The sequence below is a fragment of the Cryphonectria parasitica genome (assembly GCF_011745365.1).
Source record: "Cryphonectria parasitica EP155 unplaced genomic scaffold M406scaffold_3, whole genome shotgun sequence".
Taxonomy (NCBI): Eukaryota; Fungi; Ascomycota; class Sordariomycetes; order Diaporthales; family Cryphonectriaceae; genus Cryphonectria; species Cryphonectria parasitica.
In genome coordinates, this window is record NW_024468911.1 from 998,578 (window position 1) to 1,022,074 (window position 23,497).

The 23,497-nt window shown below is 53.2% G+C and overlaps 9 protein-coding genes across 9 annotated transcripts; 5 read left to right on the forward strand and 4 right to left on the reverse strand.

Moving 5' to 3' along the window:
• Window positions 1-227: 227 nt before the first annotated feature.
• Window positions 228-2,616, forward strand: M406DRAFT_345209 (general substrate transporter; the record flags this gene model as incomplete). Its single annotated transcript, XM_040922052.1, has 5 exons — window positions 228-492; window positions 593-895; window positions 1,017-1,494; window positions 1,590-2,231; window positions 2,585-2,616. The coding sequence occupies exons 1-5, from the start codon at window positions 292-294 to the stop codon at window positions 2,614-2,616; spliced, it is 1,656 nt and encodes a 551-aa protein (XP_040777864.1). The 5' UTR covers window positions 228-291.
• Window positions 2,617-2,668: 52 nt separating this feature from the next.
• On the forward strand, window positions 2,669-3,360 carry M406DRAFT_55047 (uncharacterized protein; the record flags this gene model as incomplete). The annotated part of the gene is made up of 1 exon (XM_040924548.1): window positions 2,669-3,360. A coding segment is annotated over exon 1 (169 nt), but the record flags the coding sequence as incomplete, so codon positions are not given.
• An 81-nt stretch (window positions 3,361-3,441) lies between these two features.
• Window positions 3,442-7,353, reverse strand: M406DRAFT_345210 (uncharacterized protein; the record flags this gene model as incomplete). The annotated part of the gene is made up of 2 exons (XM_040922053.1): window positions 7,218-7,353; window positions 3,442-7,029 (listed from the first exon to the last, which is right to left on the reverse strand). The coding sequence occupies exon 2, from the start codon at window positions 7,000-7,002 to the stop codon at window positions 3,442-3,444; it is 3,561 nt and encodes a 1,186-aa protein (XP_040777866.1). The 5' UTR covers window positions 7,003-7,029; window positions 7,218-7,353.
• A 2,830-nt stretch (window positions 7,354-10,183) lies between these two features.
• Window positions 10,184-11,876, forward strand: M406DRAFT_345211 (Phosphomevalonate kinase; the record flags this gene model as incomplete). Its single annotated transcript, XM_040922054.1, has 2 exons — window positions 10,184-10,455; window positions 10,671-11,876. The coding sequence occupies 2 exons, from the start codon at window positions 10,184-10,186 to the stop codon at window positions 11,761-11,763; spliced, it is 1,365 nt and encodes a 454-aa protein (XP_040777867.1). The 3' UTR covers window positions 11,764-11,876.
• Window positions 11,877-11,968: 92 nt separating this feature from the next.
• M406DRAFT_321401 (uncharacterized protein) lies at window positions 11,969-13,744 on the reverse strand. Its single transcript, XM_040919502.1, has 3 exons — window positions 13,595-13,744; window positions 13,425-13,483; window positions 11,969-13,203 (listed from the first exon to the last, which is right to left on the reverse strand). Exons 1-3 carry the CDS (start codon window positions 13,703-13,705, stop codon window positions 12,816-12,818), a joined length of 558 nt encoding a protein of 185 aa, XP_040777868.1. The 5' UTR covers window positions 13,706-13,744; the 3' UTR covers window positions 11,969-12,815.
• Window positions 13,745-14,714: 970 nt separating this feature from the next.
• On the reverse strand, window positions 14,715-16,650 carry M406DRAFT_287867 (aldehyde dehydrogenase). Its single transcript, XM_040918766.1, has 3 exons — window positions 16,103-16,650; window positions 15,114-15,998; window positions 14,715-15,026 (listed from the first exon to the last, which is right to left on the reverse strand). The coding sequence occupies exons 1-3, from the start codon at window positions 16,505-16,507 to the stop codon at window positions 14,913-14,915; spliced, it is 1,404 nt and encodes a 467-aa protein (XP_040777869.1). The 5' UTR covers window positions 16,508-16,650; the 3' UTR covers window positions 14,715-14,912.
• Window positions 16,651-16,891: 241 nt separating this feature from the next.
• M406DRAFT_337817 (uncharacterized protein) lies at window positions 16,892-17,881 on the forward strand (the record flags this gene model as incomplete). The annotated part of the gene is made up of 1 exon (XM_040921294.1): window positions 16,892-17,881. One exon carries the CDS (start codon window positions 16,892-16,894, stop codon window positions 17,879-17,881), a length of 990 nt encoding a protein of 329 aa, XP_040777870.1.
• A 405-nt stretch (window positions 17,882-18,286) lies between these two features.
• On the forward strand, window positions 18,287-19,510 carry M406DRAFT_69087 (uncharacterized protein; the record flags this gene model as incomplete). Its single annotated transcript, XM_040925226.1, has 1 exon — window positions 18,287-19,510. The coding sequence occupies one exon, from the start codon at window positions 18,287-18,289 to the stop codon at window positions 19,508-19,510; it is 1,224 nt and encodes a 407-aa protein (XP_040777871.1).
• Window positions 19,511-19,772: 262 nt separating this feature from the next.
• On the reverse strand, window positions 19,773-21,532 carry M406DRAFT_79455 (uncharacterized protein; the record flags this gene model as incomplete). The annotated part of the gene is made up of 3 exons (XM_040925985.1): window positions 19,773-20,967; window positions 21,031-21,393; window positions 21,462-21,532. 3 exons carry the CDS (start codon window positions 21,527-21,529, stop codon window positions 19,833-19,835), a joined length of 1,566 nt encoding a protein of 521 aa, XP_040777872.1. The 3' UTR covers window positions 19,773-19,832.
• Between the last annotated feature and the right edge of the window lie 1,965 nt (window positions 21,533-23,497).

The window sequence follows — 23,497 nt, forward strand, 5'->3', positions numbered from 1 at the left end:
AGTGAATGTTACAGCCTGGGGAAAGGTTACAAAGAGGATGCGAGGAGGAATGCAGATCCCAACCGAAAGGGGAGAGAACAAGAAACAATTCAGCTATTGAACCCCCAAGAGAGGTTAACCATTTTCAAGGGCTCTCGTTTTCTTATAATTAATCTAGGAGGGCCCTCTCTTTTCTGTCCCAATAGTGCTGGGGACTTTTTTCTTCTTTTTGTCTTCCTCTGGCTCCTCTCGAGATCATACCTATTCCTCTCCCTCCCCTCATATCCGGTAACAAAAGCATTGCTCCCAATCATGGCGTCCGAGTCCAAGGTTGAAGCCGAGCACACGGCCAATGATGGTCTGGCTCTCGAAGGTCTGGCTGCGACTGCCGATATCGAACGCATCGAAGCCCCCGTGACATGGAAAGCATACTTGATGTGCGCCTTTGCGGCGCTTGGTGGTATCTTTTATGGTTACGACACGGGATACATTAGCAATGTGAACGCCATGAACGTCAGTAATGAGAAACTTCTCCAAATAGTTTATTCTTCGTTGTCTTCTCGTCTTCCCTGTCCGTCGAAAGTGCTGACACTAGAAATCAATAACGAAATAGGTATGGATCAATGTTATCGAGGGCCCCAATGCCACCGAGCTCAAATCCAGCACCGAGTCGCTCATTGTCTCCATCATGTCCGTCGGCACGTTCCTGGGAGCTCTCGCTGCCGGCGACGTGGCCGACTTCATGGGAAGAAAATGGACCGTGATTATGGCCTGTGGAATCTTTGCCATAGGTGTAGTCATCGAGATCATCACCGGCGATGGCGATGCCTACGCTGAGATTGTCATTGGCCGTCTGATTGCTGGCCTTGGTACTGGTTTTGAAAGTGCCACCGTAATCCTTTACATGTCCGAAATTGTAAGTCAGTCCAAAAGAGAAGAAGAGAAAGAAAAGGGATAGATTGAGCAAAAACCCGACAACTTTGGCCCGTTCCTTCGTTTTGTACAGTTATGTATATAAACTTACACAAAAAAAACAGTGCCCACGCAAGGTTCGCGGTGCCCTCGTCGCCGGCTACCAATTCTGCATCACCATCGGCCTCCTCGTCGCCGCCTGCATCACCTACTCCACCTCGGACTGGACGAGCCGCGCTGCGTACCGGCTGCCCATCGGCATCCAGTTCATCTGGGCTGTCATCCTCGGCACAGGTATCCTCTTCCTGCCCGACTCGCCCAGGTGGTTCGTCAAGCGCGGCAACCTGGCCAAGGCGAGGCATGCGCTCTCGGCCCTGCGCGGCCAGCCTGAGGAGTCCGAGTTTGTCCAGTACGAGCTTGCTGAGATCGTCGCCAACGAGGAGTACGAGAAGAGGCTGATCCCTTCGACGACCTGGTTTGGTAGCTGGGCTGCCTGCTTCTCGGGCTCGCTGTGGAAGTCCAACTCGAATCTTCGCAAGACTATACTCGGCACCTCGCTGCAGATGATGCAGCAATGGACTGGTGTTAACTTTATCTTTTACTGTAAGCCTTTGCTTTTATTTCCCCCCCTGCTGTTTTCTTCTTTACATATTGTTGGTTCACAGCTTCTAACATCAACTTTTCACAAAAACCAACAGACGGCACACCTTTCCTGAAGTCGACAGGCGCTGTTTCCAACGAGTTCCTCCTCTCCGTCATCTTCAACGTCGTCAACACCCTCGCCACCCCCTTCGCCTTCTGGGGCGTCGAGTCCTGGGGCCGTCGTCCCATGCTCCTCTGGGGCGCGCTCTCCATGCTGATCTGCCAGCTGATCGTCGCCGTCGTGGGCGTCACCGTCGGCTTCAACCACACGCACGCCGACCCCAGCGTCGTAGGCGGCACCGCAGCGGACAACCCAGCCGCCGTCAAAGCCCAGATCGCCTTCATCGCCATCTTCATCTTCTCCTTCGCCACGACCTGGGGCCCCGGCGCCTGGATCGTCATCGGCGAGATCTTCCCCTTACCCATCCGCTCGCGCGGCGTCGCCCTGTCCACCGCGTCCAACTGGCTGTGGAACCTCATCATCGCCATCATCACGCCGTACATGGTCGACGCCCTGGTGTCTTCGGTCTTCTTCATCTGGTTTGCCCTGTGCACGTGCGCATTTGTCTACACGTACTTCCTCGTACCCGAGACCAAGGGCCTGTCTCTCGAGCAGGTCGATCTCATGATGGAGGAGACGACCCCGCGCAACTCGGCCAAGTGGCGTCCTACCAAGACTTTTGCTGGTGCGCATGCCCGCGGGGGTCTTGAGAAGAGTGAGATTGTGGATGAGCAGAAGGCCGAGACGGCTGTTTGAAGGGCCACACACACATACACACACACACTGGACTGGATGTAGAGATGTTATGGTGAGGGAGATGTGAAGAAAAGGGTATGATTAGGTATTTATGAATGAAATGATGGCGTAGTGATGGAAAATACCCTCTAGTTAATTACCTGGTATATTGGATGGTGGAGAGACGGAGAAGGTCTGTCCAGTATTACTTGAAATATATAGCAATGCCTAGAAGTATGAGTATTGTCTATCATTCTGGGAAACTATGTGCCAGTATTAAACACAAGTGGAAAGTGAACTGACCTTTTCACGTAGGTGGGAACTTGCGTATTTCACAATTGCAATAAGACAAGATTGGACATCAAAGCTTCTGGCATTTCAATGTCTAATATACAACCTAAGAGGCCCTTCTTCCCAGCCTGCCTTCCCAACATCTTGGTATCATACGATTCCAACCAAAAGACCAGACACAAATCCCAGAATATCTCCTTTGGCTGTCTGCCACTGTGTCCGTACCATCCATCCGTTCCCACACGACCCTCCTGGTTCCCTTGATCTTCGCGCCCATTGCTTGAAGCTATGCCCAGATTCTTTCGCCTTTTTCTATGCAGAGTGGAGATTTGTCTAATATGCATGGCTCTAGGGACCACACCATGGCGAAAGTGAAATAACGACAAAGAAAATGTGTATGCAGGAAGATCACGCTTCGACTGCTTCGCATAAAGGAAAAAAAAACCAACCATTCCCTTGGCCCCCCGGAACCCAATTATCCCGTCCGCCCCGGGCCCTTCACGGAACCAGCCAACCGAATTGTCCCTGGTCCCCCAAGCCAGCGTCTCATTGGTCTGTGAACGCGGCTGTTTGGTTCGTTTTGATCCAGGCCAAAACGCCAGACGCAGAGGGAAAAAAAGCAGACGCTCCCAGATCCGACAAAGGAAATCAAGAAAATAAAAGGTATAGATAGACAGTATGATTGTCTGTTTTCGTCCAACCATCACATCTGTGTCCTTCGACACAACCAATTCGGTGCTATCTCGCCGACTGGGCAAGGTAAGGGGTATCACACGAATCTGTTAAACAGATTGGCAGGTGTGACACTCTTTAAAAAAAAAAATAAGAGCATCACCAATCAAGCCAGACGATGGGGAAAAGAATGCTCTCGTAGACAACGTTTATATCGATATCGACGCGGCATCCTGCTCACCACCACCCAGGAGCTCGACCACCTTGCCGACAACGGCGCCAGGATATCCACGGCCCATCATCTCGGTGACGACACCCTTAGCCTTGTCCCGGTTTTCAACAGCCAGGTACGCGCGCGTCATGGCCTCGTATGTGCTCGGCTCACGACGCTCACGGCCAACAGCTCCATAGATGTCCTCAGCTCGGGAGATGTTGCCTTCGGAAGCCCAACCGTGGATCAATGTGTTGGCGATGTAGGGTGTCAGCTCGACACGGCGGCGACGCATCTCCGCAAGGAGAGGCTCCGTGTTGGCGACACAGTGGTTGGCGACCATGCTCTCGAAGAGGGCCTGGAAGAGACAAGCAGAAGCAGGGACGGAGGGGTTGCTGATGACTTGATCAAAAGTCTTGCGAGCAGCTTTCATGTCGTGCAGGACGCAGCCGTGAGCGTGGATCATGGATGCGTAGTGCACAGCCTCGGGCTTGCCACTTGCATTGATCTTTTCCAGGACCGCCTCCGCAGCCTTCATGTCGACAGGCTCCAGCGTGGCGTGGGCATCGATCAGCAGCTTGTAGGTGTGCGAGGTGGGAGCAATGTTCTTAGCCTGCATGCGAGCATAATACGCCAGAGCCTTGGACTTGTCGCGCTTGGTCGTCAGGAAGAACTGCATCATGCTGTTGTAAGGGGCAGGCCGAGCTTTGTAATTGGGCATGGACTCCATCTCGTCGAAGAGCTCTTCCGCAAACTTCTCGTCCGACACCCGGCAGAGGGCGTTGACAATAGTGCCGTAGGTAACAGACGTGGGCTTGATTCCCAGCCCGCGCATCTCGGCAAAGTAGAACAGGCAGTCATCGATGCGGCGAGCCTTGCCCAGCTTGCCGATCAGAGCGTTGTACAGGAAGGAGCTGGGCTCGACGCCCTCGGACTTGGCACGGTGGAAGATCTTGACAGCCTCAGAAGCCTCGTCGAAAGTCTTGGTAGACTCCTTGAGCGTGGTGATGTACAGACCGTATGTGTTGGCGGAGGGCGTAGCACCCATATCCAGCAGCTCCTGGTGGAACTGCTCAGCATGGGCTCGGCGACCCAGGCTCAGACACGCGCCAACCATAGCATCCAGAATCGAGGACCAGCCGTAACAGACCACAGCGTACTGAGGCATCAGAGGGACGTCAGTACGGGCCATGTTGAGAATGTCGTGGCAAAGATCCATCTTCCCGTCGCGCGCCGCGGCTGAGATGAGCTTGGCGTACGTGATGTAGCGTGGGTGGCGGCCGGCGCGACGCATGTTGCGGAACCGGGTGAGAGCATCGTTGAGCCTGGACCCCTTTCGGCCATGAGCACCCTCGAGCTCGTCCGAGATGAGTGACGAGCCCCTGAAGTCGGTGTTGTGCGCATACGGATCGAAAGTATCCTCAAAGCTTGACACGGAACCGGCTGAGTCGTATGGCGAGGTGGCAAAGGTCGGTGTGGGAGCGGATGTCTGTGATGCCATCTCTCGAGGGTCTGCGATGCCGCGAGCAGTCATGTAGCGCGCCACGAAATCAACCCCCTCCTCGACCTCGGATGCGAGATGCGTATCGTTCGGGACAGATTGGCGGATCCGTTGGAACATGAGGTCAGACTCTTTCAAACCTTCAGCGACCTGGCCGGAACCGATCAGAGCAACAGCAAACATGGCGGTAGGCTCAATGAAAGAGGCTCCAACAACCATGTCAGGGCTGCTCAGGACCTGCCAGTACCGCCAAGCCTCCGTGACGTCGCCATCGCGGACACTCATCGCCAGGAGAGCCATTGCCGGTGTCGCCATATTGCCGTGCTTGGTTGACATGCTGCCGAATGCAGCAACAGCGGTGTGCTTGTCGCCACTGTCAGCCGCAGCGATTGCCAAGTCAGCCATGGCTTGGGATCGTGACTCGTCCTCGATAGCCTGCGCCCAGCGGAGGGCTTCCTGGTAGATACCCCGATGTTCAAAGCCCTTGACGAAGCCGAGGCTGATGATGGCATCCTTGACCTCGGAGGCTCGGACCTCGTACTCCTGCACAATCTTTCTGTAGAACTTCATGGCACCGTCCATCTTGTCTGAGATGACATATGCATTGATGACCGAGGCGTAGACCTGGGCATCAAGGCGGTCATGCAGGCTCGTCTCGCCCTTGTCGTGGGCGATGGCCAGGGTTCGGTACTCATTGTAGCATTCCACGGCGCTGACGAGGTCTCCGCAGTTAGCGAAGGCTATGATCATTGCAGGGAAGACCGCGGCGAAAGGCGTGGCCTTGTTCATTTCCATGTGCTCATAGAGCGAGAGCATATCGTTGACACGTCCAGATTGGGCACATGCCGAGATGAGTTGGTGGTAGGTCTCGGGAGAGAACGCATCGCTCTGTGAGGTGATTGAGGACTTGAAGAGCTTCATGGCCAGGTCCAACCGGTCATCCTCGCAGAGGATCGCGTGCTCGAGCTCGGTCGAGGCGAACATGAACTTGCCAGGCTCGTCCATACCGCCGTACCTGACACGCTTGTCCTCCAGTCTCTTCTTCAGTGAAGACACCTCGAGAGACCGGGCAGCCAGAAGACCGACGAGGATGTTGTAGGTGTCGCTGTCAGGCTTGACCTTGCGCCGCATCATATCAGCATAGACGTCCAGGGCCTTGGAGACAATCTCGATCTTCTCGGAGGGCAGGTGAATGGCAGCCATGAGAAGGGCATTGTACGACGTCGCCAGCGGCTGGATGCTGGCCACCAGCATGGCCTCAAAAACAGCCGGTATCTCAGCATAGCGCCCGGTCTCCGAGAGCTTCGTGAGGTGGTCGGCATAGCTCTGTGCCTGGGGGTCGACTGGCGGCGTAGCAGACCGAGCAACGCTTGCAGGCGTACGTGCTCGTGATACAGGAGTGGCAGGGGCGCTGGCGGTCTCGACCAGTTGTGTTGGTGCACTGGACAATGATGGCTCCTGTGCCTCGTCCCCGCGCACCAGGTTCACGTCGCTGCGGGCATCGAGTTCCTGCTCGAGGGCGGCGTCGACCTGAGCTAGGGCTGCCTGTTGTTGGTCCTCGAAGAGTAGAGCAGACTCGCTGGCGCCCTCCTGGACCGCCCCCTCGGTAGTCTCAAGTGCGGTCCCATCCGGTCCGAGCAGGACAGCAGCCGGAGACGGCTTCCACTCGATACGGTTGGGGAACTGGAACTGGACCCATTCCTCCTCTTCCTCCGCCCCCTCGCCCTCGCCCTTTTCGGCGGCCTCCTTCTTCTGTAGAGTCTCGAAGTAGGCGTCTAACCCTCCATGGTTGGTGCTGAGCTTCTCATGGCGGTGCTCGACGGGGAGGCCGGCCGACTGGTGGGAGCTGGTGTGGAATGCGTTCTGGAACTGCTGGAGGCGGCTGAGTCGGCTGTTTGTCTGGCGCTTCCGGGCCGCAAAGGACGGCCGGTTCTGGGAGTTTAGAACATGAGGGTGGGTAGCAGCTACGACGGATTGTGCGTAGCCGTGGGTAAAGGATTTCGTGAACCCAGAACGGATGAAGCTCGCGTATAGGTTGTTATAGATGGACCCAGGCATTTAGCTGAAGCCTTTCGGTGGGGGGTACTGTAAGAAAAAGCAGTTCTCAAGTTAGTAACTCCAGAATTTTCGAGTTCTGAGGAGTCTGGGGCGGCTCATTGGGTGATAAGTTGAGGCGTAGAGCACCACAAGATGGAGGACAGGGAGTGCAACTTTTTTCTCAGAGCCGAGGCGAACACAGAGCGTCATCGAACAGAGTTGATGAGTCAACTTACACGTAAGGGAAGGGGAATGCGCAATTGCAGGTTCATTTGACGACAGTGAAGCCGTCAAACAAACGCGCGATTCAAGGTGAGGTTTGTTTGTCCTTGGGAAAGGAAAAGGAAGAAAAAATTAGGTGGGAGAAGAAACGGTGGGAAGGGTGGAAGGGGAAGAGTGCGGTAGAGAAATTTGGAGTTGATATTGATTTTGCGATTCGGGAGGGGGGCCACGGATGGAGTTCACGGGTCCTGTTGGGTCCTGATGGCTGTCTGCGCCCTGGGTCTTGGGCGTGGGGGGTGGATTGGCAGAGCTACAGCGGACGTGTAGGACCGAACTTCAGCGGACTTTACTTGCAGCACTATTCTAGACAGCGGGGGGTTCTCGGGCTAAAGCAGGGCATGTGATTGGTTCTGCGCGAAATACCGGGAAGTAAAGATTGGGGAGGCAACTGCTGAGGCGCTATAACGTCAGCCACCCTGGGGGCCTTCCACAGGGGCAGGGAAATTTGTGCCCTGGATTTTAGTACCGGGAGACTTTGGGAACAGCCCGCTGCCACAATACCCTTCTGTCACTGTACATTGCAAAAAAATAGGAATTTGGAAAGCAGCCTCGGACAGATTCATTAACCTAGCAAGCAAGACAGATAGATGCCTTGACCCCTCTGCATCTCTGCATCTCCGTATCTGTCTGTCAGTCATGTAAATTTGATGGCAACGACTCAAGGATACTACTGCTAATACCATTAGATCGACGAGGTTCTATTTCCATCCATCGCCCTCACTTCTCTTCTACATTACTAGTCATGTGGATATTTAAGTGTCAAATTTTCCCTACCCGTTCAATTATGGAGCAGCACAGGTAGCCGATAAAACGCTCTCAAGAGATGTATTCCACTATGACTGTATGCTAGCGGAGTGGTCATCATCGTCGTCCATTCGCCCCAGGACCATCCTCGTCCAGCGAAGGCCCACCAAACACAAGCGCAAACCGTCGTATCGGTATATTATCTGTGACGCAAGCCTGTGCCACCTTTAAGCGATGTTTTGACGAATTGGTTTAGGAAAACGGTAGTCTCAAAGGTCAAAGGCCACCACACCAGGTTTCCAAAGGAATGAGAGTGTGAGAGTAGATGACGATTGCAATCCACCCCTGCCCAAAAAAAGCCCTGCCTGCATGAAATCCGGGGGAAGAACATGCATTCAGTTACCAATCTTTTTTGCCAGGTGTCAGCGGAAGCCTCGGATGGGCTGCGCAGCCATCGTTAGCGCGCCTTCCCCGGGCTTTGGGGTCCTAGCGAAGAAAAGAAGCCGGCATAAAATCTCATCTCGGAGCAAGGATCCTTCGTGTATATGTGTGTGTGTGTGGGGATATGTGTTCCCAGAGTCTGGCAGGCGCAGACTTGGAAGCGTCGGCAAGAGATGGCTGGGCTCCGATTGGCTATCTGGCTACAGGGCGTGGGAGAAGCCGGAAGCCAAAAGAAAGGGCTGCGAAAAGAGCAACTACGAGCCTGCCTGTCACTGGAATGCGTCTGGGACAAGCTTGTGGTTGGCGTGGAGACTTGGCATTTTCAAGTGTGCTTTTGTCGTGTGTGCACAGAACAAACAGCTAGTGCTGCCAGTAAGTCATAATTCCAGAGAACCCCCCAAGAAGGCCTTGTTGAACACACCCTGGATAGGAGCTGGTGAGGTCAAGGGGACTGCAGATCATCAGGTATTAGAATCCACGCAGTCTATGCAGGATGGCAGATCACTGATCTCACTTGGCTTTCTGCAGTGTCACATGGGCCATGCAACGACAATTTCTCGCATTGGAGCCTGCGGTTTTTCAAGAGAGAGATGGATATTAGGCGGACAGACACGGCCTTAAAGTCTGCCCGGCTGACCCGAGCGCCTCTGGACAGAGCGTGACCGAGCCCGAGCCCGAGCAGTATGTCCGGAGGTCTTGGTTATTTTGCGGGGATTCGAGCTTAGATCTCAAACGTGAGATCCACGTTCCCTTTGAGATCCGTTGATATGGGCCCGAAGCAGGCTTGGTTCGGTCCCGACTGAATGTTGCTTTCTGGATCTTATCAGATCATCTCTTCACTGCTTATGTTTCTGTTCGGATTACGCATGACGAGAGCGTGGACAGGCAGATTGTGACGTCTCGGCTGCGTCTTTTTGCAGAAACCTATCACCTGGCACCCTTGTTTTTCCAATGTGCTCAAGATTTTGTTCCCAACTAGGCTGCAGAGAGTGAGATGGGCATTGGGATGTTCCCAATTCACTTTGTTTTGGTTTTTTATGGACGTCTCAATGAATAGCAGGGCAATTTCTGCTGATCATCATCAGCGAAAAGAACGTACAGTACTTCATGCCACGATGATTGTTGCACTGCATACCCGCAAGGTCGTACAATCCATAATGCAATGAAACCCCAACTTACTGTCTGATAACGTTTCATAATCCCTTTTTCTCTTAGGGAAAGTGCGTCAAAATTTGTATCCTTGGAGGTGACTTTTTGAGGTCATCGAGGGACAACAACCCTTAAGACTGGGGGGAGCTACTGAAGCTCCCCGCGAATCACAGTCCAGAACAGAGCTTGGCCGTGCCCCGCATCAAGCGAGCCTTGGGCAACCCCTCCAACAGCCTCACGCAACGCCTTATAGTACCTGAAGATCACCACCCCTCCTTCCCCATTGTCAGTTTCCAGATCGTCCTTGTTTAGGAAGGCATTCGGAGATCTACGAAACTGTCGTCATTGAAGGCATCGTGACTTTATTCTTCTTGCTTTCCTTCTTTTTTTTCTTCCATCTCACAGGGTTTTGATTGGTTATCGAAAGCTTGGTGGAGAGGTTTGTCTCTGGCCTCCTTTTTCGAGAATCCACTCTCGCCCAGATGATCCACGGATCCTTTCTCACATCACAGACACCCTGACCCTGCTGGCTGGTGCTCTGTATATCATTTCGAAGAGCTCTAAACCAACAATTCCTAGCCCTACAATGCCTTCTTCTGCGAACCCAACAACCGCCGTCTCCGCCCCAGGCAAGGTGCTCCTCGCCGGCGGGTATCTCGTTACGGACCGCGACTACACGGGACTCGTCTTTGGCCTTGACGCCCGCATCAATGTTGTGGCCCAGGGAATTCCCACCATCAAGGGTGTCCAACTGAGCGAGGTCGTCGTCGAGAGTCCTCAATTCGTGGGTGGGACGTGGCGCTATGGCTATCACCTTGCCCCTGAAGATGGCGGCATTACGGTTACGCAGCTGCAGGTGTAAGTGAGGAGGGGATTACTCAGCCTGTTATTGTTCAGGAATCAGTATAGCCTTATAAAGCATCGTCACTTTTAAGTGGAACTACGCATCAAAGCCGCCACAAGCCTTCTGTCACCACCGTTTCAGTCGTCGAGGAGTGGTGGTGGTGGTGGTGACTACGCACTCACTCCTCCCTCACTGCGAGGATGCTCACTAGACTGACACATTCTCCCAGTGGCTCGGCAACAATCAACCCCAATCCTTTCATCGAGACCACCCTCTCCTACGCCCTGACATACATCTCTCGCGCCGCCCATCAGCGCGCCTCTCACAGCATGCAACCCGCCCGTCTCACCATCCTCGCTGACTCGTCCTACTACTCCACCCCATCCTCCGGCCCAGGAGGGCAGCAGCAACAGTACGCATCTCCTCCCGGCTCTCGCTTCATCCACCTGCAAACTCCCCTCCATCTGGCCAAGAAGACTGGTCTGGGCTCCTCTGCCGCCCTGGTGACCGCCCTGACCGCTGCCCTGCTCTCGCACTACCTGTCTCCTACCCGCCTCGATCTGTCTACGGACCGTGGCCGCGCTGTCCTGCACAACCTCGCCCAGACCGCCCACTGCCGTGCTCAGGGCAAGATAGGCAGCGGTTTCGACGTCGCCGCCGCCGTCTACGGGAGCTGCCTGTACCGCCGCTTCTCCCCCGCCGTGCTGGACGGCGTTCCAGCCCCTGGGGAGCCGCACTTCGGAACCAAGCTGGAGGAGGTCGTGGCAGGCCCGCCGTGGGACACGGAGGTCAGGAAGGACGCCGTCACCCTGCCGCCTGGCGTGGCTATGAGAATGGTCGACGTCGAGTGCGGCAGCCAGACGGTCGGCATGGTCAAGGCGGTCAACGCGTGGCGGGAGAAAGACCCAGAGGGGTCCAAGGCGCTGTGGGCGGAGCTGCAGAGCAGAAATGAGGCGCTGGCCCGGGTGCTAGCCGAGGCCCGGGTCGACGAGCTGCCGGAGGCGCTGGCGAAGAGCCGGGCGCTGGTCAAGAAGATAGGGTCCGAGAGTGGTGTGCCTATCGAGCCGGACAGCCAGACGGAGCTGATTGATGCGCTAGGCGGGGTCGAGGGGGTTTTCGGAGGTGTGGTCCCCGGGGCGGGCGGGTTTGATGCGGTTGCGGTGCTGGTGAAGGATGATGTGGAGACGGCTAAGAGGGTTGAGACGTTTCTGGAGGAGTGGTCGAGGAAAAAGGAGGCCAAGGTCAAGCTACTGAGTGTGAGGGGTGAGTTGGAGGGCGTAAGAACGGAGAAGCTGGGCGAGTTTGAGGGCTGGCTCGCTTGATTTGTGGGATATTGTTGATAATTCAGATCGGAAGGTTTCCGGTGGTATTCATGAGTTTACACGTTATCAAAAGTCACTTTTATATACCAGTATACACACATGCTCATTTACTCAAAACGTGGTACGTATAAACTCAGCATGAGTGAGCGGCAGTCCGAAAAGAAAACACTTCAGGCAGAGCAGAAAGAAGAAAGCTCGTCGTGTTGGGTGCGAATCTCATTATCAACATTTGTTTATTTGTTCAAGCTCTTCTCGCTCATTTCACAGGATGATGATGCCTTCTCAGCCAGCGTCTTGCTTAATGGCCACACCTGATGGAATTCCGTAATATGCTAATAATACAATCACATCCCGAAGGAAATTCAAAAGCTCCGAACTCACTCAGCCAGCCAGCCAGCCAGCCAGCCAGTCTTGCCTTCAAAAAGACACACGGCGTGTGCATTTTCCCTGCTTCTCTTCCCAGCCTCTTCCCTCTCCTCTGATAGCCAGTATCAGGGTCAGAAAATAGATGCCTCGGGTAGTTGCCTGGTCCCTTTGCCCCTTAAGAAAAGCGCCCATGGTAAGAATGATAAGAAAAGAGAAAGAAACACACGGTAGACAGTCTTGTGTCTGTGGGGGTGGTAATAATAAGTGGAAACTCCGGTGACAGTGATGATAATGAAGATAATACACTTTGCAAGGCTCTTTTTTTTTTTTTTTCTCGCCCGAGGGGGGAGGGGTTCATTCTTCACCCATCCAACTGTTTCTTGAGGCGTTGGTCGTCGTCGGTTTTTCGTCGGTGTTGAAATATGGTCATGTTTTTAAAATTGATCCAGCGCTTTCATTATGCTGCTCTCCATTGCAGCCAATCATACAATAAGCGCTCCACGGCTGATGATGAAATGCAGAGTCTCACAAAGAGGGGGAGAAAAAAATTTGGAAGTAATGACGTCCACGTCTTGGGCAGGGGCAAAAAGCCAGCAGGCAGAGAGAGAAGGAGAGGGATCGGGCCGAGGACCGTGCTGGGCAGGCTCGAGTGATTTGAGTTCTGGTGCAAGGAAGAATGGCCCTTTCTAGATAGAAAGACCCCTCATCTCCTGCCGTCCGCCCGCCGAGTTCATGGTTGTGGTTGTGGCGATGGAGCTGGTAGGCGACAGCGACCCAGCCGTGGCGGAATCGTCGATGGCCGCGAAGGAATGCGTGATCGATGGGCGGGACTCAGTCAATGCGGCGTACGAGAGGCCGCGGCCTGCGTTTGCTGCAGACGAGGAGGCCAGGCCGCGGTAGCCGGCACGGGACTTGACCTGGGGCTGGGGGCGGGTGCCGAAGACGCCAAAGGCCGTGTGGTGGTGGTGGAGGTGATGATGGTAGTCGCCGTTGCGTGAGCAGGGCCTCGAGGAGGGCTGGTCCTCAATGGCTACCATGCGGCTGGCGGCGGCCTTCTCGCGGAGGACGTTGATTCTGCGGGTTACGAGTAAGTTTGCGTCTCGGACGGACTGTGGTCTGTAGTCGTTCAAGGAGGGGGAGAGAGTATATGTTCAGCGTTTATTTACAAACGGCGGTGAACAGAGAGACAAAGGGGAGAGAAACTGGCTGCTCGGGGTTGTGCGGGCCTCTTGAGAAGGAGATGAGGTGCGGGCGAAGACAAATCGAAGGATATGAGGGGGAATGGAGGTGCATACTCATCCTGGTTCAGGCCCTCAGGGACATCTGAGATGTGCTTGAAGTCGAAAGGATCGGACTGGCGAAACAAATTGGTTATGTTAGCTTGCCTTGCTTTTACCTCAGCTTGACTAGTAGCTTTGCCTGTCCATGGTGTATATGGTGAACAATATGATAATTAGTTACTCACAATCTTGATGGATCGCCTCTGCGATTTACCGACTCTGCAGCAGTGACGACAGGCCACCTTCAGACGCAGGCAGAGGGACTGCAGCTTCTCGACACAAGCGCAAGCCATCATGGACGAGTCTGAGTGACGGTGACCTGCTAAGAGATAGAGGGAACCCCACGAGAGGAGACGAAGAAGAAAAAGAAGAAAAGAAAAGGACGGCAGAAGAAAGCGTTGAAGAAAGCTGTTGTATAGCTGTGTGGATAGCTGGGAAGGCTAGGCTGTGCTCTAGGCGGGATAGCTGGAACGGTTGCGGAAACAGTCGACAAAGAATGTAGTGAGACACTTGTATTTGGTTCGGCGGATTGACTGTGGATATCTCGAGCTGTGCTTGACGAAGGAATGGCGGAGACGAAAACGAATGCTCTGTGTGATCGAGTATTGGAAAAAAGATGCGAGTCGTTGGGAGTTTTGCAAGAGAATGTGTGAATGAATGAATGAATGACTAGACAAGGAGGCGACAACGTCAAACCAAAAGGTGCTTTTGATATGTTTTGACACCTCACCAAAATCTCTTGAGGCAAACCACACGAAATGACCAAGGTCGGGTGAGTCCCGGACGAGAGAGAAACTGGCAACGCCTCATACAACCAAGGAGATGGATGATACGTTGTACCAGTCGGACGACTTTATACCGACCACAAGGAACGACTTCAAAGGAGGGTTTCTGAAATGAGGCACTGAGAAGACAAAGGAGTGACTGGGGTAGGAGGTTCGTCCCGGGAGAAAGAGACCAAGATCGAAGGTCTAGAGCAGCAACCAGGAGATCAAGGTTCGTTAGCTTTATGGTCTGGAGGAGTGGCAGGACAAAGGACAACAGTAGGCGGGTGCCAAGGATGTCAAGGTGTGGTTACCAGCATCTTGCCCAGAGGCAAACCGATGGCTGGCACGGGCTGGCTCTCAAGTCAAGTTGCTCGAGGGATCATCGGTATCTAGACTGGCGTTGGCGTTGTGTCGGGGCCATGATGTTTGAGGCACTTCGAGAGGCAAAAAGACGATTGGAATGCGGGCGACGGCTGGTAGGCGCGTCTGCAATCCCCAACCTGCCACCAACAACCGGACACTGGAACGTGAATGCATTCAGGAATTCACGCGAGGAACGCGTCCTACTTTAATTGATTTTCTAGCGCGTCGGGACGGCAATCAGGTAGACGAAGGGAGAGCAGATGAGAGATGAGTTTGATACACCTCGTGCGCTGCGGCTTGGTCTTCAACTTCCGGTTGCGGCCACCCCTTGCTTCACCAACACCTTCAGCGCCGCCTCTTAGTCTCATCTCAGTTATTTGGGGTAATCTTTCAGATGATAGCTCTTTAGCTTCACGAACTGGTCGAATCCAAAACGACTCAGTGTCTGCCCCTTGCCTGAATTTTTCCAGCCCGTCCAGGCGAGATCCTGCAAATTTTGAGGTTTCAAGTCAGTAAGGGGGTGTCTTCAGTAAATGAACCAATGGAGATGCGAAGAAATTTCAAGAGAACGTACCGGGCTTGGGAAATCGCAGCGGTTGACAAAGACAGTGCCGGCCTCGACCTGCTCACACAGCTCGTAGCCCTTGGCGGTATCCTTGGTCCAGATGCTGGCGGTCAGACCAAAGTCGCTGTCGTTCATGAGCTTGACGGCTTCCTCGTCACTCTTGACCTTCATGACGGGAATCACAGGGCCGAAAGTCTCCTCTGTCATGACGGCCATCTCATGGGTGACACCCGTCAGCAGCGTCGGCTTGACAAAGTTGCCCTTGGGCGGAGGGTTGCTGAAAGTCTCGTTCTTGGGCGTGGCATCCTTGGCTCCCTTGTCCAGCGCGTCCTTGATGTGCGCCTCGATAGTCTCCTTGGATCGCTTGGAAATAACTGGACCGACATGTGTGCTCTTGTCGAAAGGGTCGCCCAGTTTGTAGCCCTTCAGCACGGCCTGCACGGCCTCGACGAATTTGTCATAAACCTTCTCGTCGACATAGACACGCTCGACGGAGCAGCAGCTCTGCCCGGAGTTGAACACAGCACCATCAACAATTTCCTCCGCCGCCCATGCAATGTCCACATCGTCGCGGATATATGCAGGGTCCTTTCCGCCGAGTTCCAGGCCAACACCAACAACACGATCTGAGGCAGCTTTCTGGACGGCTAGACCTCCGGCCACCGAGCCAGTGAAGCACACCAAGGACACTAGTGGATTGCGAACAATAGCCTCGATGGTGGTGGGCGAGCCGCAGTGGAAATACTGGAAGACGCCTGCTGGCAGGCCAGCTTCAGTGAAAGCCTTGTGGACCTGCTCGACAACGGTTGGTGTTTGGGGCGAGGGCTTGACAATGACTGTGTTTCCAGAAAGGAGGGCAGGAATGAGAGAGTTGACAAAGGTGAGATAAGGATACTGCCAACAAGATGTCAACCACTTTGAAAACTACTACACGATCGCAGTGCCTACGCAAAATTGCGTGGTACATCATCTCTCGTACGAGGAATGCACAAACTTACGTTCCACGGGAAGAGGATGAGCACAGGCCCGACAGGGACCTTCCGGATGAACCTCTTGAAACCCTTCTCCGCCTCGCCCTCCGTGTCCTTTAGGGTGTCCTCACTGATCTTGAGGAGGTACTCGCATCGCTTGACAGCCGTAGAAACCTCCTTGCCAGTGTAGTTGATGGGCCTGCCCATCTGTGTGGTAAGCTCCAGAGCCAACTCATCCTCGTGGTCTGTGAGCCACTTCAAGGCCTTCTTCACAATGGCCTGCCTGTCGGCCAGTGTAGTCTTGCTCCAGGTCTTGAATGCATCCGTGGCAGTCTGTGGCAGGAGCTCTACGTCTTCTGCTGAGATGCCATTGCGGGTAATGATGGGTTCGTTCGTGTTGGGGGAAATCGTGGTGAGGATCTCGACAGACATTTTGAATGTGGTAGGCCTGAGAACACAGAAACGACGAATAAATTCAAGAAGAAAGACGATGACGGAATAGCTCCAGGTTGGACATTAGGAGAGGGTTTCGAATTCTCTTATTTAGTCACTGGTTACTCAACATGAGTCGCCATTGCCCCGTAGATAATGGCCCAACTGCCCCTCCAAGATTTATCATTGAGCCATGAGTATCATAGTTCGCCCCACGGCACCGATCTCGGCTGCCCATCCGATAAGATAAGAGCCCCTGTTCCTCTAGTCGGCGGCCTGAATTTTTGAAGGCAATTCAATTGTCAGACTTCTTTGTGATCTAAAGAGGACGATCACTTTTGCGTTGGCTCGATACACGACTCGCCAAGTCAATTTCCCTGCAAAATGGCTCCTGAAAAGAGGAATCACTTCCTTGATGCAGAAGAGAGCGATGATGATGCCCAAGACTACAACTCCGAAGATGAACTGCAGAAAGGTGGTCGGACTGCGAAGCGTCGGAAGCTGGAGGACGAGGGCGATTCCGAGGACGAGGATGCAAGCGAGAATGGAGAGGTTTCGGCTGGTCAAGAAGATGGGGATTCTGAGAGTGAGGAAAAAGAAGTTTCCAAGTCACTGAAGAAGTCAAAGAAAACCAAGAATGCAGACAGCGATGCCGAGCCTGAGGGGGAAAAGGACAACACAAAGTCCGCCGCACTGGTCAAAAGCCTGACCAAGAAGAATCTCGTGGCCACGGACGCTGCCATCAAGAAGTCCGGCGTCGTTTACCTCTCACGTATCCCGCCGTTTATGAAACCCGCCAAGCTACGATCCCTCCTCGAACCATATGGCAAGATCAACCGCGTCTTCCTCACCCCGCAGGATCCCGCCGCACACGCGCGCCGCGTCCGCGCGGGCGGCAACAAGAAGAAGATGTACACCGAAGGCTGGGTTGAGTTCGTACGCAAGAAGGACGCTAAGAGTGTCTGCGAGCTGCTGAACGCGCAGACCATCGGCGGCAAAAAGGGGACTTACTACCGCGACGATATCTGGACGCTGTTGTACCTCAAGGGTTTCAAGTGGCACAATCTGACGGAACAAATTGCGGCAGAGAATGCAGAAAGGAGCAACAGGATGATGGCTGAAGTGAACCGAACGACAAAGGAGAATATGGAGTTCGTGAGGAACGTGGAAAAGGCCAAGATGCTAGATGGAATACAGGCCAAGAAAGCACAGAAGAAGAATCTGGATCAGGAGCATGGAGTACAGCCAAATCCCAAGGTCGAAAGAAAGCCGGGCGAGAAAGCGAGGACATTCAAGCAGGTACCTCTGGCAAAGAAGGGAGAGGAGCCTGCTCGTCCAAATGAGCTCAAGAGCGTGGCAAGCAGGATCTTTTGAAATACCTGCTCATGGGAATCAACATGTGCCTTTGCTATTGGACTGCCTTGGATGTGGTCAGAGCCGCTGCCAACAGCCATTGTCACTCTGTCGGTGCAAGCTCTCGGGTATCAGGCTTCCGTCGAAATCGACAGGAACCACTTCATGGCGCCTTGTGGGAATAATGTTATGGAACATCTTTGTCCACGTAACATTGGTCAGACATGGTGATTTTTCTGGCAGCCTGGGAATGGCCAGGTGGTTTGTTCAAGCCTCTCGTGACTGTTAGGAAACAACACTATATAATTTTCCGCCTCTACCAGATTCATCCCTACTTCATATCCGTCAGATCTTCTCCATATCTGACCTCGAATTCCTCCTAACCATCGTCTCACCCTTTGCACTACACTCCAACAACCCACAAACATGTCTACCTCGGCGCAGGTATCACGAACAGGTGGCATGTCGAGCATAACCGCTCAAGAAGCTCTCGACGAGCTCAGTCTCCTGAACAACTTTGAACTCGTCAGGCTACTCGAGGCCTGGATCAAAGGCGCCATCAGTTTCGCAAGGACTCAAGGCTACGAGTTCTACCCCAACGTCTGTGCCCTAGAGGCCCTCAAAGAATACCGACAGCATAGTTCTTGGTATTCCAACTATCCTTGGAACCAGTTGCCCAGCAATCGACACCTCGCCGCGATGAGCAAACTTGTGCACAATGTTTGCACCGGCCACAGCATCACCGAGTCGCACCAGGTGCGTGGCAACGCCGTTGAAGGCGAAGCTCTAGCAGTTCCTGGTGGCTTACGTCCCAACGTTGAGAGTGATCTGGAGGTGGAGGGCAACGATGAGAAGACAGAAGGTGGCGACGAACAATCCGAAAACGACAATCAGTATTTGGGCGTAGATGAGAACATCGGTGTTCACAAAGAAGAGTATGGTCAGATGGAGTCTGAGGACGAGGACGAGGACACCGACGACACTGACGACACTATCCCCGCTGTCGCACCATTACCGCCCCTCTCGTGCCGCTTCTCACATTTCAACCCAGTGTTCAGCTCTGAAAGTCCCTTCCGCCGCGCTCCTAGAGTTCAGCAGAATACACTGTTGCACACCGCCAACACTTCTTCATCTCAATCGTCAGACCATGCCATCAACACCACCCGTGATGGTAGCAAAGGCAAGGGTAAAGCCAAGGCAAAGGCCACGAGCAAGGCCAAAAGCAAGGGCAAGACCACACGTAGCCACTCCACCACCGTTGACGATCCTTCCTTCCCCAGCCGCCAGACTCGCGCCCAATACCGCCATGCTGCAAGTAGTACTTCCGATCCCCACCCCAAGCACCGAGTCCAGAAAAAGAAGCCAACTGGGCCTGGCCATACTCTCAAGACCGACGCCAAGACAGGCGAGCAGTACGACGCGTGGTCCTTTGAGCGGATACTGGATTCTCGCTGGACTCGCGCGGGCGGCAAACGAGGCCGCCGCCGGGACATTGAGTATAAGATCAAGTGGACGTATGGCAAGTGGACGTGGCAGCCTAGTCTGGACCTGCAGGACAACCCTAAGGATATCGCCGAGTTTCACAAGGCGTTTCCGGCAAAGCCAGGCCCTCCTCTTTGGTTTCGGCGTGCAATGGGTCAGCGCAAGTAGGTTGGTGTGAGTTCTCCCGACTGAAAGAAGGATGGCTAGGGGAGAGGGGGAGGGGAGGGGGACGTATGAAAGCTAAGGTGCGAGAGTGTACGGGAGTGGCACAGGTTTCCTCTCCTGGACAGACGGTCTCGCATGATTTCTGGCATGCAAGCAGGCTTATTACGGCCTAATGTCTGTACTGGAAGAGCAAAATCTGCCAGCTTGGCATTGGTACATGCACGCAAATGGAAACGAGTTCTACCAAACTAGAGGGAGCAATTTTGGCAGATAGAATGGCGAATACCATCTCATTTGACTATTTATTGCCCAATCTGAGCATCTTCTACTCATGATCCTCCACCGTCAGCTCATCGAAATCCTCCAACAGCTCATCCATATTCACTCTCGGCACATCGTCATCCTCAGTGGCTTCTGTCTCTGCCACGCTCATGCTGTCCACATCCATGGCGCCCTCCTGCGGCTTCTTATTCTTGTTCGTGTTCTTATACAGAGCCAACGCTGCACGCAGCTCGTCGTCCTCCTCCACGTCACGCAGGAACAACTCGTATTCATTGTCCATGCGCTCCTGGTCCGCCTTCTTGGGCAGCAGATCGCCCTCATCCTTGGCCATGCGCTTGAGGCGCCACTTCCTGTTGCGGTGCTTGCGGTTGCGAGGCCAGTACTTCTTAACGAGCACCACGTCCGGTATGCGGGAGCCGTACTTGGATTCCTCCATGGCCTCGAATTGCGGGTTGTTGAAGTTTGTGCCTGTGAGCATGTAGCCCATGACCGAGTCGCCCACATTTAGGAAGTTACCCAGGTGGGTCCGCACGTTGTACGTCTTTTGCATGTCGTCTATCCGCGTCACCTCGACGTCTGCAACTAGCCACCTGCCCTTAGACGGACCCAGCGGCTCAATGTTCAGGACCATGAACTCCACGAGGTCGGGAGCGTCGGCCAGGGAAACGAATGGCGCCCGCCAGTATATGTCAGGGTGGAGGTCGGCGGTCTGAAGGGTGTTGGGGTCGACAAAGTAGACAGAAGTGCCGATCTTGTTGCAGAGGACAAGGGGAGAGATGTTCCCCAGTGACTTTGCCATCGGAATGGGTAGGCAGACGAGGTCATCCTTGCAGATCGGCACCAGCTCCACGGAGAAGGCAAATTTGTAGCTCTTTTTTGATGTGTGCACATCCTCCGAGATGAGCTCCTGACTCTTCCTCACGTTCACGGGCACGACCGACTTGAGGAAATCGACAAACTTCTCGGCCTGGTTTCTCGCAGAGAAAAAGAAGTCGATACCGTCCTTGGCCTCCTTTATGTTGATGGTGTCTCGGTGGGCGCCATGCTTCAGGAGCAGCTGCTCTAGGTATAAGAATGTTCTCTTGTGGAGGACCTTTTGTCGGACCTGCACGCAAGCCCTCCAGACGTTGGCTGTATATGATTTCGCACAATCGGGGCATTGCTGGTAGGCGACAATGCTATTGGAACGTTAGCACCTTGAAGTCCTCCAAGTATGACCAGTCAGCTTTCTTCCAACTTACTAGACAACCTCAAAGCTCTGCTGCATCAACACGCCATCGGACACGGAGTCTTGCACTGTGATCTTGACTTTTATCCTTCTGGAATGCGGCTCCGTCCACACGAAACTGGCATCGATAATCCTCGTCTTCCCAAGACCTCTCAACTTCTTCAGACAAAGAGCCAGAAGTTCTCTGGACTCGGGTGCGGCCACAAGCCAGCTCGTAGGAGGCATGAGCCATCGGTCGCAGTCTCGACAAAAGTTGAGCACGGCTTCTCGCTGGATGCCTTGTGATATGTCGTTGGTCAGTTTGACGCAGTCGTAGCAGAGGGCTCCGGCGGCGGTCGTTCCGTCAATGGGGGCACCACAATTGCAGCAGAGGATGCTATCCACCCATCATCTTGTCAGCGTGATGCGTGCTGGTATGCAGCTGCCAGGGGAAGAGTGACTTACGTTGCGCCATTCATTGCAGTGCCTGCGGAGGGCGCAATGGAGACTGCGCCATCCATGTCAACATCCATTTCTGCTGTGGTTTGGTATATGATTGTAGGTGAAAGGTTTTGTGAGGTATGTGTATTGTTGTTGTTGTTGATGTTGTTGTAAGCAGAACAAAAACCGAAGGCAAGATTTATGGGTGGGAGCCTCCAGAGTAGACTGAATACAATGCGAGTTGCCTTCCAAAAATTCCAAGTTTGCCCCGCTGACTTAGATTGATAAGCCTCGATAAGTTACAGGGGCCGCCCCTGACACTAGTAGCCATCAAGTGAATTTCGGACCCACAAAACGACTCTGATCTTGGATGAGTCAGTATGACTTGTATAAGTGCACCACCACACATAGAAACACCAACTTGAGGAATGGTTTGTAATTATATAGACTAGCAAAGAGTATCGTAGCCAGAGCGTGTTGCATGAAAATCATCTCAACTCTCTCTCTCCCTCCCAGGTCTGATAGTTGTCCAGTAATATTAACTAAACGAGCGAGCAAAATTTGTGGATACTACAGTACTGTACATACAAGTCCAAGAGGTATACAGACATGTCAGCCCTTGGTCATCTCCTACAGAGATAACTACTGTAGAGATCTTCATAAAAATACGAGCATAGCCCCAGGACACGGCAAACGCTATAGGTCAATCACCATCGCTCTCTGACCTTCCAATGCTTGGTAGCTTAGTTGATCTGAGCTCTTTGATCTCTAGAGACAACTATCTGCTGAAACAGAATGTATCCATTTCCAAATAATTGCTTAATTTCGAGCTGCATAGCCGATATGGTCGACCGACAAAGGTTTGAGTGATTGATAGAAATGTTCCACACTACATCAGCGGCCTTCTTTCTAACCTGCTGAAGTAAGCTGCGTGGCTCAGGAAACTGAAAATCTTCCCATTTACACTTCATCATTTTCTTCATCTCACTTCGCAAAAGGTAACTAGCCCTAACACCAAACAACCCAGCCATGCGTAGAAAGAGAAGAACTTCATTTTCCTATTGCTCAAGACTTGACAGATTTACGGAAGCCTCAAAGCTGTTTTGCATGAAGACGTGCCCTGCACCAGAGTGTGTGGATCATGACTGGCCTGCATCGACATTGTTGACTGCCATGATGATGGACCGTGAGCAGTTTTCAATCCCTCCTCTTGGCAAGACAATCTGCCATACCTGATCAAGTGCTTTCAAAGAATCTTTCTCCTGTTCGTCCACCTTATACTGTCTGTTAAATGTGAGGCGATGTGCTTGGCTGATAGCCTTGTTGGGCTTCTCGGTTATCTTGATTGTGGAATGAAGCTTGAGCTGAATAATTTGCTGGATTCAAAGAGGGGAGTTGCCACACTTGGGTCATCCGATACGGTCGAGTATTTCCATAGTATATAGCAGATGACATTCGAAAAGTTTCTGCGCTCTTCTGGTGTCGTTTTCATCAATTCGACATGAGAAAACGAAGCATAGCTACACTATTGGGGAAGCAGAAGTCACCACAGATGTTATCTTGAAATCTGAACAAGTATTGAGATGTGCTAGTCTGCTCAGGAGACATATGAGCGTGATGAAAGGAATTACGAGAGGGGAAAGAAGGGCTACCTACCGTGGCTCAGATGGGAGGCATACTAGTTAGTAGCCCTGGCTTATGCATGACAGGGCCACATCAAACTCAGACCCAACAGGCGACGAGCAACCTTGTTGGCTGGGTACGGGCCCAAGGCATAGATACTGCTATCAGCATTAGCATAAGGGGGAGAATAATGCAAGCCTGGGTTGTCTGGATGAAGGCATTTATGGGAGTAGATGTGGCTGAAGCATCTGCAAGTTGGGCAGAAGGGGGTTCTGACAGGTAATAGCTTGAGATGATTTTCTGGGAGAATACAGAAGTATTTCAATTAGTCATCATCATCATCATTATAGAAAAGCCTTGAAAGACCTTGCAAACCACATGCTTGGAATGATTGCAGCAGTCTTTGAAACTAATTATAGCACACACTGCAAGGTACA

Excerpts from the sequence above, each read along its gene's own strand:
- M406DRAFT_321401 (XM_040919502.1), bottom strand. The coding sequence starts at position 13,705 with ATGATGGCTTGCGCTTGTGTCGAGAAGCTGCAGTCCCTCTGCCTGCGT. Across the intron at positions 13,484-13,594 it reads AGAGGCGATCCATCAAGATT|TCCGATCCTTTCGACTTCAA; the intron begins GTGAGTAACTAA and ends TTGTTTCGCCAG. Across the intron at positions 13,204-13,424 it reads GAGGGCCTGAACCAGGATGA|AATCAACGTCCTCCGCGAGA; the intron begins GTATGCACCTCC and ends CGTAACCCGCAG.
- M406DRAFT_287867 (XM_040918766.1), bottom strand. The coding sequence starts at position 16,507 with ATGTCTGTCGAGATCCTCACCACGATTTCCCCCAACACGAACGAACCC. Across the intron at positions 15,999-16,102 it reads TCATCCTCTTCCCGTGGAAC|TATCCTTATCTCACCTTTGT; the intron begins GTAAGTTTGTGC and ends TCTTGTTGGCAG. Across the intron at positions 15,027-15,113 it reads GCTGCGATTTCCCAAGCCCG|GATCTCGCCTGGACGGGCTG; the intron begins GTACGTTCTCTT and ends CAAAATTTGCAG.